This window comes from Pristiophorus japonicus, chromosome 1 (genome assembly GCF_044704955.1).
Source record: "Pristiophorus japonicus isolate sPriJap1 chromosome 1, sPriJap1.hap1, whole genome shotgun sequence".
Classification (NCBI taxonomy): Eukaryota; Metazoa; Chordata; class Chondrichthyes; family Pristiophoridae; genus Pristiophorus; species Pristiophorus japonicus.
Genome location: NC_091977.1, coordinates 21,540,214 through 21,553,730, shown reverse-complemented (window position 1 = coordinate 21,553,730; position 13,517 = coordinate 21,540,214). Strand labels below are relative to the sequence as shown.

The 13,517-nt window shown below is 47.9% G+C and overlaps 1 protein-coding gene across 6 annotated transcripts in view; it reads right to left on the bottom strand.

The window, feature by feature from the left end:
• The window catches only part of LOC139262882 (H(+)/Cl(-) exchange transporter 3), a 206,733-nt gene that overhangs the window by 56,534 nt on the left and 136,682 nt on the right, over positions 1-13,517 (bottom strand). For all 6 annotated transcript variants that reach the window (XM_070878121.1, XM_070878148.1, XM_070878130.1 and 3 more), the window contains 3 exons: positions 12,969-13,091; positions 4,220-4,426; positions 1,314-1,394 (listed from right to left, as the gene is read on the bottom strand). In XM_070878121.1, coding sequence (XP_070734222.1) covers positions 1,314-1,394; positions 4,220-4,426; positions 12,969-13,091 — 411 coding nt within the window. The remainder of the gene's footprint in view (positions 1-1,313; positions 1,395-4,219; positions 4,427-12,968; positions 13,092-13,517) is intronic.

Below are 13,517 nucleotides of genomic sequence, written 5' to 3'. Positions count from 1 at the left end.
CGGTGCCGGTACCCACTACTATCCAGGCTGAAGGGTCGCCCAATGCTGGTATCTGCTACTATCCCAGGGCCTCCCGATACCGGTACCCACTACTATCCCAGGCCAAAGGGTCTCCCGATGATGCTGGGACCCACTATTATCCCAGGCCGAAGGGCCTGCGATGCCAGTACCTACTACTATTCCAGGCCGGAGGGCCTCCCCAGTGCCGGTACCCGCTACTAGCCCAGGCCGAAGGGCCTCAGGGTGCCAGGACCCGCTACTATCCCAGGCCGAATGGCCTCCTCCCTCCCGGTACCCGCTACTATCCCAGGTCGAAGGGCCTCCTCCCTCCCGGTACCCGCTACTATCCCAGGCCAAAGGGCCTCCTCCCTCCCGGTACCCGCTACTATTCCAGGTCGAAGGGCCTCCTCCCTCCCGGTACCCGCTACTATCCCAGGCCAAAGGGCCTCCTCCCTCCTGGTACCCGCTATTATCCCAGGCCGAAAGGCCTCCTCCTCCCAGGCCGAAGGGTCTCCTTCTCCCCCACCCCCCAATCCCACCCTCTCTCCTCTCTGTCGCTGCTGTCCGGGCCCTGGAAGTGCATCTGCTGCGCCGATTTCCTTAATTGCGCCGATTTTCTTAATTGCCCAGAAGGTTTTTCCAGAGGTCACATACGCCGTCCTAAGAAAAATTGGAGTAAATCGGAGCTGGCCAAACTTGTTTAAATGGCCAGAATTGGCGCGGGTGGCAGGTTACGCCTCCAATGAGGTAAAAAAAAAACGAACAAAAAAATCATAATTAACTGAGTTACACTGGCGCACAATCTTTGGGGAAACATGGATTAAAAAAATTTAGACCAAAAAAAGTGGCGCGCGCCAAAAACACGACACAAATGACTGGGGAAAATTGAGCCCTTTTTCTTTCCTGATTCGTTCTCCTTTAACCCTTAAGGGAAGTCCTTGCTGTTCCCCAAGGCCGAGACAATATAATCTGCAACAAAGTTGAGGGTGCTCGGGACAGTCTCTTTGTACCTGTGTGCAGGCATAGCTGTAAATTGTACAAGCACATATTGGAAAATTGTGTGTGATTTTTCACTATATACTGGCTGTACACAACGCCTCGCCAGCAGCCAAATAAAATTCACTGGAGAAAGGCGTTTCATTCCACTCGGCTCAGAAACAGTTCAAGAACCGACTTCACATTCAACTACAACTTCCGAGCAACAACACAAGGTGAAACTGCTTCTCACCCACACTACCTACCACTGGAGTGTGTGTACATTTACCTTACCGAAGATGCTTGAAACTGATAAATAGTGTGTAAATGTTCATTACCTCTTCCAAGCTAAAAAGGACACCACCAATTGGAGCCCCGAAAGCCACAGATACCCCCGCTGCTGATGCTGCAGACAACACCTACGGAAAGCAATGGCACGAGTCTGTTAGCTTATGTTAACTTGGATAAACCTGGTATACACTGAAAGCGTTCAGAAATAAGCAGCACAGCCGGACTATGTCCTAAAATCCACCAAAACTGCACAAAGCTATCTCACAAGGCAAATGAGAAAGCGACAATTTATTTGTTCCTATTTTGTTGTCAAATCTTATTAAATTTATAGTGCCAAAAGCATTTGTAAAAGACAAAGTTGAATGAATTATGGATATTAATGTGAAGTTATTGGAGGGAAAACTGGAAAATTCCCATTTTAAATGACTCTTATTCCGTTTGACACAAATTAAGCAGAGATCAGCACTTCTGCGGATAATTTAATTTACAAAAAATACATCTCCAAGCAAACAGATGCAGTAGCAATTTTGCACACAGCAAGATCCAATATTCAACAATTAGATGAATGACTGATTCCATCCTTTTATGGTGATGTTTGGTTGAAGGACAAATGTTGGCCAAGGGAGAAATCTTGGCGAAGACATTGGAAGAGCTAGCTGCTGTTCCTCCAAATGTGCCAATTAAATCTTTAGTATTCACTTACAAGCTCCATCGCTCTCGGATGAAGTGTTGGCAATGCTCAAAATACTGGAATGGGGCTGGAATCCACAGTGTTCTGACTCAGACAAAATTGGTACCAACTGAGCAAAGCTGGGATGTGCTCCAACTTCCATTTGCCCATTATCTTCACCCCAAGTCTCCATCCGTGCTGACCGTACCAGGCTCCAGGCCCCCCAATGCTGTCATTGGCTTAAAAACCTATCTTGGCCTTGCCCACCCTACCTCTGCAAACTCCTCCAGTCCCATATCCCTGAACATTCTCTTCCTCTGTGCATCCCATCAATCCCACGACGAGTGACTGAGCCTTCAGCCGCCTCAGGCCTATTTTATTTTTAAGAACTCTCTCCCAATATCTCTCCATTCTCTATTTCTTTCTCCAGCTCTAATAAGCTTCTCAAAAGGATCTCTTTAACCTAACCTTAAAGCACTCCTCCTCATCCCTTCCTGGCATGGTGTGCAATTCCATTGCACCTATTTATAAAGTACCGTGGGACATTTTTACAGTAAAATGCACTATGTAAATAAAAGTTTTTTTTTGCCCATATGATCCTTAGCCTAAGAATATGTTTTTTGTTAAAACGATATGGCACTATAAAGAGGATGCAGCATCACAACTGCTTTCAATTTTCAGTTTCTCACTGAAGGATAAGGGTCAAGTCTTTTGCTTAACAGTTATTTAGCCTTTCAACTTTAAAACAAACAAGAGTAAATCCCATTTCTTGGCCTCGACCACAAAGAATATATATTCAAATGAAAAGACAATATCCAGGTTATTTTCTTATCAGCTCCTAAAAGATATCCAACATGTCATCAAAGGATATTTTTTTCTCTTTTCTTTATTCCTGCTACTTTTCCGCTCCTCTGACGTCCTCGCCTAAAGGCAGACTCCCTGCTGGGACACAGCTTTTAACAGTGCATTGCCCAAGTGACTATTCTTCATGAGTGAGCTTACACAGAACATCAGCGTCCCATCTGACGGTGAAGGACACCAGAGTTAGGGTCTATTCTGTGCTGAATCAATGTCTACTCACGTTATTTATAGACATTGTTGAACAGCAATCAGGAGCACGAACACTGAATGATTTCCCTCCTCCCGAACCCAGAGGCACTGTGGCAAGTTGCAGCACCTCTAACAGAGATCAGCTAACCTAGCACAGCTTGGGGAGTGAACCTAGATCCTTGGTAGCATGTACAGCTCAATTACGCAATACCTTAACCAATTTAGTCATCGGGGGAAGCCTTGCTTACAAGTTTGAGGCAGCAAAGAAAATAATGATCCCATCTGGAACTTTATCACAGAGAATGGCAGCATTGTGGTTATGCTACTGAACTAGTAATCTAGAGGACTGGACTAATGATCCAGAGCCATGAGTTCAAATCACGATGGATGGGGAATTTAGATTCAGTTAGTTAAATCAATCTGGAGTAAAAAGCTAGCATCAGTAGTCGTGACCATGAAACTTTCGGATTGTCATTAAAAACCCATCTGGTTCACTAATGTCCTTGAGGGAAGGATATCTGCCGTCCTTACCTAGTCTGGCCTATATGGTGGGGTTGACTCTTAACTGCCCTCTGAAATAACCTAGCAAGCCACTCAGTTGTACCAAACCTGTACAAAGCATCACCACAGGGACTGTAGCGGTTCAAGAAGGCAACTCACCACCACCTTCTCAAGGGCAAGGAGGGATGGGCAATAAATATCAGCCTTGCCAACGACACCCACATCCCGTGAACGAATAAAAACCATATATAATTTTTTTCTTCGGTCTCTACTTTATTATTGTGTTTAAAGTGAAGTTAATGCTCATGCAATGAATGCTGAAAATGTCTCAGGCTTTCAGAACTGGAGAAGTTACTGAAAGAGTTAATCAACCATTTACAGGCATTACTAATTCAGTTGCTTATTATACTGTTTATCAGCAACTTATGCAGCAATTCTTCTTCAGTCGACTATAAACGAATATCTAAGTTTTAATCAGCGCTGCTGCATGCTAAAATAATTAAATATTCTGTCAATCCAAAGTGGCAATGGTAGCATATCATGACTCTACATTTAATCCAGTAAACCGATTTATAGCAGTTGGAAAATGCAACTTTTACTCAGAATATCTATAAAAATACAGCTTTGAGATCATAGGAACCAAAGTACACTCGTGGGGGCTGTTGCGTAATCGACGCAAGAAAAAAAATTGTGCTTTTTAAGTAAAAATTGCAAGAAATGCAGGAATGCTACCTCTCGTTTCTTGGCTTCGTTTTTGTTGTATTTGGGGAACAGGTAGGAGAAGATATTACCACAGCAACAGGCAACATGTACGAGAGGACCTTCCTTCCCCAGGCTCAGTCCTGAGGCGACAGCTAAAACCAGAGTGATTGTTTTAATTAGCAAGGTCCATTTGCCCAGGTAACCTCGGATGATGAAGCCACTCAGAATGGTTTTAATCTGTAAAAGAAAAACACAAAAGGTATTTAACATTGCAATGTAGATACCACGGAAGACACTATGCTCTCAAAAAATAAAAGCAACATTAGTAGCTCGATGCTCGACTACCACAATTGGCTTGAATCCCTACTGGCAACACCAGTCAGTCATTGGTGAGAGGCTTCCTGCTGGATTATGCGAGAGGACAAGGATTCCAGCTAATGATGCAAATTTAGGACTTGTACAGGAAGTGTTGTTTCACACAAAGAGTGGTCAATACATGGATAATGTAGTAGAGGCATCATTTATCAATCATCATCTTCTTTCATATGGTAGGAGCAAAGCAAATATTTAAGTTGGATATCCAGGCCAAAGCTTCCAGTGTAACAGCGTGAATATCTTGTAGGCTGCCTGCGAATTTCCTGAGGGCAGTGCTCAATGATGTGCTCCAGGGTCTGATTCGGAGCTCCACAGTCACATGATGGGGATGCTTTAATCTTCCACCTATAGAGAACGTGGCAGCATCTACCATGACCAGTTCTAAGGCGGTTGATGGTTGTCCACTGTTTGCAAGGAAGGTTTGAACCTTCAGGTTGGACTGCGGGGGTCCTCGATAAGGAACCCATTCCATATGTCTCAGTTCCTCCAAGCATTTTGCCATCAGTCATCAAGGCTGAAGGGAGATTGCTGAAGGGCATCGGCGAACGTCCAAAATGGCCTACTAGATTTGACACGGGTTGCTGGTAGGTTGTTCAAGTTGGCTTGGATCAGTATGTCTTGGCTGGTGTAGCAATTATATTCTCTGAGACTGCATATTCGTAGCATAGGTGTGGTGGTGCGATGCTTGCTAGCACGGGCAGCCAAGGTGTTGGGTGTCGATAAAAGCGTACCGGTGATAATTCAGCTGGACATCAACGGATTTGACATGCGGACTTGATAGCCATGCCGGACAGCAGTACTCCACTGTAGAGTGCTGTCGTACAATTTAACAATTGGATGCTGCACTGAGGAGACTGTAAGGTGATTTTTGATAAATGAACTAAGATAGGCGAAATGACCCAATGATTTTTAGTTTGGTAAGATTCTACAATTCTAGACGTATGAAGTTAGTATTTACAGTACTATAACCAATCTCCTAACGCCAAACACCCTTCAAGTGGACAACAGTAATAAAACCAAACAGTTTTTAATCCCATTTCATGAATTATAAAAAAAATTGTCAAAATTCTCACTCGTCAAGGCAACAAAAGATGTCGTAATGTCTGACACGCTGAGGAAAGAAACATTTTTTCCCATTTTCACCATTGAGCCTTCTGAAGTCATATACAGAATGACTAGATACGGATTACATAAGAACATAAGAAAATGGAGCAGGAGTAGGCCATTTGGCCCCTCAAGCCTGCTCCGCCATTCAATAAGATCATGGCTGATCTGATCATGGACTCAGCTCCACTTCCCTGCCCATTCCCCATAACCCTTTACTCAAAAATCTGTCCACGTCTTAAATATATTCAATGACCCAGTCTCCACAGCTCTCTGGGGTAGAGAATTACAACCCAGAGAAGAAATTCCTCCCCATCTCAGTTTTAAATGGGCAGCCCCTTATTCCGAGACTACGTCCCCTAGTTTTAGTTTCCCCTATGAGTGGAAATATCCTCTCTGTATCCATCTGGTCGAGCCCCCTCATTATCTTATATGTTTTGATAAGATCACCTCTTCTGAACTCCAAGGAGTACAGGCCCAACCTACTCAATCTATCCTCATAAGTCAACCCCCTGATTTCTGGAATCAACCTAGTGAACCTTCTCTGAACAGCCTCCAATGCAAGTATATCCTTCCTTAAATAAACTGTACGCAGTACTCTAGGTGTGGCCTCACCAATGACCTGTACAGTTGTAGCAGGACGTCGCTGCTTTTTAATCTAACCCCCTTGCAATAAAGGCCAACATTCCATTTGCCTTCCTGATTACTTGCTGTACCTGCATACTAACTTTTTTTGTTTCATACACAAAAACCTCCAGTCCTTCTGTACTGCAGCACTTTGCAATTTTTCTCCATTTAAATTATAATTTGCTTTTCTATTTTTTTCTGACAAAGTAGATAACCTCACATTTTCCCACATTATACTCCATCTGCCAAATTTTTGCCCACTCACTTAGCCTATCTATATCCCTTTGCAGATTTGTTGTGTCCTTCTCACAATTTGCTTTCCCACCCATCTTTGTATCATCAGCAAACTTGGTTACATTACACTCGGTCCCTTCATCCAAGTCATTAATATAGATTGTGAATAGTTGAGGCCCCAGCACCGATCCCTGCGGCACCCTACTAGTTACTGTCTGCCAACCGGAAAATGACCCCTTTATCCCGACTCTCTGTTTTCTGTTATTTAGCCAATCCTCTATCCATGCTAATATATTACCCCCAACCCAGTGAACTTTTATCTTGTGCAGTAACCTTATCGAATGCTTTCTGGAAATACAAATACACCACATTCCACTGGTTCCCCCTTATCCACCCTGCTCGTTACATCCTCAAAGAACTCCAGCAAATGTGTCAAACATGATTTCCCTTTCACAAAACCATGCTGACTGTGCTTTTCCAAATGTCCTGCTACAGCTTCCTTAATAATGGACTCCAGCATTTTCCCAACGACAGATGTTAGGCTAACTGGTCTATAGTTTACTGCTTTCTGTCTGCCTACTTTTTTTTTTAAAATAGGGGAGTGACATTTACGATTTTCCAATCCGATGGGATCTCCTCAGAATCCAGGGAATTTTGTTAGATTACAACCAATGCATCCACTATCTCTGCAACCACTTCTTTTAAGACCCTCGGATGTAAGCCATCAGTTCCAGGGGATTTGTCCGCCTGTAGTCCCATTATTTTACCGAGTACTACTTCTTTAATGATAGTGATTGTATTAAGTTCCTCCCTCCCTATAGCCCCTTGATTATCTACTATTGGGATGTTTTTAGTGTCTTCTATTGTGAAGACCGATACAAAATATTTGTTTAACGTCTCTGCCAGTTCCTTGTTTCCCATTATTAATTCCCCAGTCTCATCTTCTAGGGGACCAACATTTACTTTAACCACTTTTTTCCTTTTTATGAACTTGTAGAAACTCTTACTGTTTTTATATTTCGTGCTAATTTACTTTTATAATCTATCTCCCCTCTCTATTTTTTTTTGTCGTTCTTTGCTGGCTTTTAAAAGTTTCCCAATCCTCTGGCCTCCCACTAGACTTGGCCACATTGCATGTCCTCGTTTTAAAACTCATTTTATCCTGCCTGACAAAGTGTTTTGACCCCAAACAAAAGAGCAGCCCTTACTGCAGGACGCAAGAACTTTTCTACTTGTGGCTACTATTTAGGACTGCATTGTTGCAAATGGTGGTAAGTTTTGTGCTGGAGGCGGTCCAAGTCCTAGGGGATCTGGGATAAAAATGTCGAACTCATTTGACTTAATGCTTCCAGATAGCAAAGCCAGGCACTTTCAACTCATCATTCTGCGCTGGACCTGAATTTGGAATCCAAAGGTTGGTGAGCTAACCCATTCCATCACGTTTTCATCCAACTTTTTCTTAAATATTTTCATTATTGCTCTACATCCTTATTCTTCCATGATTAAGGCACCACGTACTGCTTACATAGAAACATAGAAAATAGGTGCAGGAGTAGGCCATTCGGCCCTTCTAGCCTGCACCGCCATTCAATGAGTTCATGGCTGAACATGCAACTTCAGTACCCCATTCCTGCTTTCTCGCCATACCCCTTGATCCCCCTAGTAGTAAGGACTTCATCCAACTCCTTTTTGAATATATTTAGTGAATTGGCCTCAACAACTTTCTGTGGTAGAGAATTCCACAGGTTCATCACTCTCTGGGTGAAGAAGTTTCTCCTCATCTCGGTCCTAAATGGCTTACCCCTTATCCTTAGACTGTGACCCCTGGTTCTGGACTGCCCCAACATTGGGAACATTTTTCTTGCATCTAATCTGTCTGAACCCATCAGAATTTTAAACGTTTCTATGAGGTCCCCTCTCATTCTTCTGAACTCCAGTGAATATAAGCCCAGTTGATCCAGTCTTTCTTGATAGGTCAGTCCAGCCATCCCGGGAATCAGTCTGGTGAATCTTCGCTGCACTCCCTCCAAAGCAAGAATGTCCTTCCTCAAGTTAGGAGACCAAAACTGTACACAATACTCCAGGTGTGGCCTCACCAAGGCCCTGTACAACTGTAGCAATACCTCCCTGCCCCTGTACTCAAATCCCCTCGCTATGAAGGCCAACATGCCATTTACTTTCTTAACCGCCTGCTGTACCTGCATTCCAACCTTCAATGACTGATGTACCATGACACCCAGGTCTCGTTGCACCTCTCCTTTTCCTAATCTGTCACCATTCAGATAATAGTCTGTCTCTCTGTTTTTACCACCAAAGTGGATAACCTCACATTTATCCACATTTTACTTCATCTGCCATGCATTTGCCCACTCACCTAACCTATCCAAGTCACTCTGCAGCCTCATAGCATCCTCCTCGCAGCTCACACTGCCACCCAAAGGAGATTGGGGGGGAAGGAGATGGGGGGGGGGGGGAAGAAAGGAGATGGGGGGGGGGGAAGAAAGGAGATGGGGGGGAAGGAAGGAGATGGGGGGGAAAGGAGATGGGGGGGGAAAAGGAGATGGGGGGGAAAGGAGATGGGGGGGAAAGGAGATGGGGGGGAAAGGAGATGGGGGGAGAAAGGGGACGGGGGGAGAAAGGGGACGGGGGGAGAAAGGGGACGGGGGGAGAAAGGGGACGGGGGGAGAAAGGGGACGGGGGGAGAAAGGGGACGGGGGGAGAAAGGGGACGGGGGGAGAAAGGGGACGGGGGGAGAAAGGGGACGGGGGGAGAAAGGGGACGGGGGGAGAAAGGGGACGGGGGGAGAAAGGGGACGGGGGGAGAAAGGGGACGGGGGGAGAAAGGGGACGGGGGGAGAAAGGGGACGGGGGGAGAAAGGGGACGGGGGGAGAAAGGGGACGGGGGGAGAAAGGGGACGGGGGGAGAAAGGGGACGGGGGGAGAAAGGGGACGGGGGGAGAAAGGGGACGGGGGGAGAAAGGGGACGGGGGGAGAAAGGGGACGGGGGGAGAAAGGGGACGGGGGGAGAAAGGGGACGGGGGGAGAAAGGGGACGGGGGGAGAAAGGGGACGGGGGGAGAAAGGGGACGGGGGGAGAAAGGGGACGGGGGGAGAAAGGGGACGGGGGGAGAAAGGGGACGGGGGGAGAAAGGGGACGGGGGGAGAAAGGGGACGGGGGGAGAAAGGGGACGGGGGGAGAAAGGGGACGGGGGGAGAAAGGGGACGGGGGGAGAAAGGGGACGGGGGGAGAAAGGGGACGGGGGGAGAAAGGGGACGGGGGGAGAAAGGGGACGGGGGGAGAAAGGGGACGGGGGGAGAAAGGGGACGGGGGGAGAAAGGGGACGGGGGGAGAAAGGGGACGGGGGGAGAAAGGGGACGGGGGGAGAAAGGGGACGGGGGGAGAAAGGGGACGGGGGGAGAAAGGGGACGGGGGGAGAAAGGGGAGGGATGGGGGAGAAGGGGGAGGGATGGGGGAGAAGGGGGGAAAAGGGGGGAAAAGGGAGAAGGGGGGGAAAGGAGATGGGGGGGGAAAGGAGATGGGGGGGGAAAGGAGATGGGGGGGGAAAGGAGATGGGGGGGGAAAGGAGATGGGGGGGGAAAGGAGATGGGGGGGGAAGGAGATGGGGGGGGAAGGAGATGGGGGGGGGAAGGAGATGGGGGGGGAAAGGAGATGGGGGGGGAAAGGAGATGGGGGGGGAAAGGAGATGGGGGGGGGAAGGAGATGGGGGGGGAAAGGAGATGGGGGGGGAAGGAGATGGGGGGGGAAGGAGATGGGGGGGGAGAAAGGAGATGGGGGGGGGGAGAAAGGAGATGGGGGGGGGGAGAAAGGAGATGGGGGTGGGGAGAAAGGAGATGGGGGGGGGGGGAGAAAGGAGATGGGGGGGAGAAAGGAGATGGGGGGGGGAGAAAGGAGATGGGGGGGGGAAAGGAGATGGGGGGGGGGAGAAAGGAGATGGGGGGGGAGAAAGGAGATGGGGGGGGAGAAAGGAGATGGGGGGGGGAGAAAGGAGATGGGGGGGGGAGAAAGGAGATGGGGGGGGGGGGAGAAAGGAGATGGGGGGGGGGAGAAAGGAGATGGGGGGGGGAGAAAGGAGATGGGGGGGGGAGAAAGGAGATGGGGGGGGGGGGGGGGAGAAAGGAGATGGGGGGGGGGGGGAGAAAGGAGATGGGGGGGGGGGAGAGAAAGGAGATGGGGGGGGGGAGAAAGGAGATGGGGGGGGGGGGGGAGAAAGGAGATGGGGGGGGGGGGAAGGAGATGGGGGGGGAGAAAGGAGATGGGGAGGGGAGAAAGGAGATGGGGGGGGGGGGGGGGGAAGGAGCTGGGGGGGGGGGAAAAGGAGAAGGAGGAGGGAGGCTGAACGGTCCGGCCTGAGACTTCGGACAGGGCCCGTCCCCAGCACCAGATTTACAGGTAGGTGGCGTTGGGTCGGGTTGGGGGGGTGGTGGGAGGGAGGTCGGTTCGGTTCGGGTCGGGGGGAGGGAGGTCAGGTCGGATCCAGTCCGGGGTGGGGGCGGGAAGCGGGAGTCGAGTCGGATCGGGAGGAAGCAGGAGCCGGCCGTGGGAGGAGCCTTATTCACGCAGCCCCAGTGAGGCCATTCGGCCAGGGCTAGGGGCTGCGTGCTTCGGGCCCCTCCCCCACTGTAGCGCGCATGTGCAGAGATCCCGGCACTGTTTTCAGCGCAGGGACCTGGCTTCATCCCCTACAGCTCCTGCTGCGCCGCGCCGAGGGCCAGAGGGGACCTGCAGGTCGGTGGAGAATCTGGAGGGTTTTTTTAGGCGCACTTTGTGGCGCGAAAAACGGGCGTCCAGGTCGGGACTGCGCCGTTCTAGGCGCGGCTCGAAACTTGGGCCCATAGAATGGTTACAGCACAGCAGGTCATTCGGCCCCTCGAGCCCATGCCGGCTCTCTGCAAGAGCACTTCAGCTAGTCCCACTCCCTCTGCCTTTTCCCATAGCCCTGCAATTTGTTTTCCTTCAGACATTTGGCTTCTTTCCTCCCTGTTTGTTCAGTCGAGTCAGAAGGCTCTTTTATCTTCCAGCTCCCAGTTCTGACAAAAGGTCTGCACTGGAACCTTTAGAATCATAGAATCTTACAGCACAGAAGAGGGCCGTTTGGCCCGTCATGACCATGCCGCCAACTCATTAGCTAGTCAGTTTTCCTTTTCAGGTGTATTTCCTGCAATTTTTAAAAAATTTGATTCCAATAATAAAACTCCGGTCTTGTATTGCTATGATGACAACAGCTCGTCAAAATAAACAGCAATCGACTGATGAACAAGGTCAGAGAATGCAGATAGGGGACAAGTAGCAGAATGGATAGCTAGCTGGCTTCATGACAGAAAACAGAGAATAGGGGTAAAGGGTAGTAGCTATTCACAGTGGCAGGAAGGTAGATAGTGGTGTTCCACAAAGATCAGTGCTGGGACCACTGTTGTCACAATTTATATTAACAATTTAAGACTTTGGAATCAAAAACACAATTTCTAAATTTGCAGATGACACAAATTGGTGGGGTGGGGGGGAAATAGTCAATACAGAGGACTACAACAAATTACAGTAGCACAGTGGGGCCAACTTGCAGAATGGGTCTATAATCGGCAAAAGAAGAATGAATTCAACATAGATAAATGTGAGATATTACATTTTGATAGGAAGAATAGGGAGGTCACGAGTCTAGGTGGGGTAGAGGAACAAAGGGATCTCGGGAGTACAAATACACAAACCTCTTAAAAGTTGTGGCACAGGTTAGCAAGGCCATAAAAAAGCAAACCAAGCACAAGGGTTTATTTCTAGAGGTATATAATTTTAAGGTAGGTAAGTTATGCTAAACCTGTATAGAACCTTGGTTAGACCACACTTGGAGTACTGCGTACTGTTCTGGTTCCCATATTATAAAAAGGTTATAGCAGCTTTGGAGAGGGTGCAGAGAAGATTTACAAGGACGATACCAGAAATGCGAGGGTATACATATCTCAACAGGCTGGGTCTCGTTTCTCTTGTAAAAAGCCCGAGGGGTGACCTAATAGAGGTCTTTAAAATTATGAAAGGTTTTGATAAGTGGAAACATTCTCTCTGTATCCACTCTGAGGGGAAGAGCAGAACTAGAGGCCATCAATATAAGATAGTCACCAAGAGATCCAAATGGGGAATTCAGAAGAAAATTCTTCACCCAACGAGTGGTGAGAATGTGGAACTCGCTACCACAGGGAGTGGTTGAAGCGAATAGTATCGATGCATTTAAGGAGAGGCTAGACAAGCACGAGGGAGAAAGGAGTAGTGGGTTATGTGAATAGATTTAGATGAGGAAAGACAGGAAGAGGCTCGAGTGGAGCATAACGCCGGCATGGACTGGTTGGGCCGAATGGCCTGTTTCCATGTTGTATATCCGATGTAACATATTGCTGAGAAGAATTTTAAAAAAACATGTTCTTAAATCTCACCTCTGGAATTCCGGAGCCACAGGCATATGGAGCAAACACCTTCACCAAGGAAACTGCCAGGAAACCAAATCCCAAGGCCCAAAAGATGTACATAATGTAGTTCATTATGTAAGAGCCTGGACCCTGCAAAACATTGCACATTAAAAACTCGACTGAAACACAGCCAACAAGATTCTGTTCATGCATCTTTTATCCCTTATCCAAAAAAAGTTCAAACTCAAGACTCAGAAGAAAAAGGGAGAAAAATTCACCATCAGGGCACTAATTTTTAAATGTTTGATAAGTTGGAGCCTTGCACTAGCAATTTCAAACTTTTAAAAAAATTGCCATTTGCATTCCAAGAAGGAAACACAGTGGAGGGCTAAATCAAGCGCTCCACTTCCTTCTTGGAGGGCTAACGGCAGGACAGGGAGACCTGAACAGCGCTGCACAGCTGCCGTGTTCAAAGGGACCTGCCTTCCTTAAAGGGAAGGGCCGTGGCTGCAGGCTCTGCAATATGAAGGGGACCTACCTGGACTACCAATGGAGTGGCGAACCCGCGCGATCATC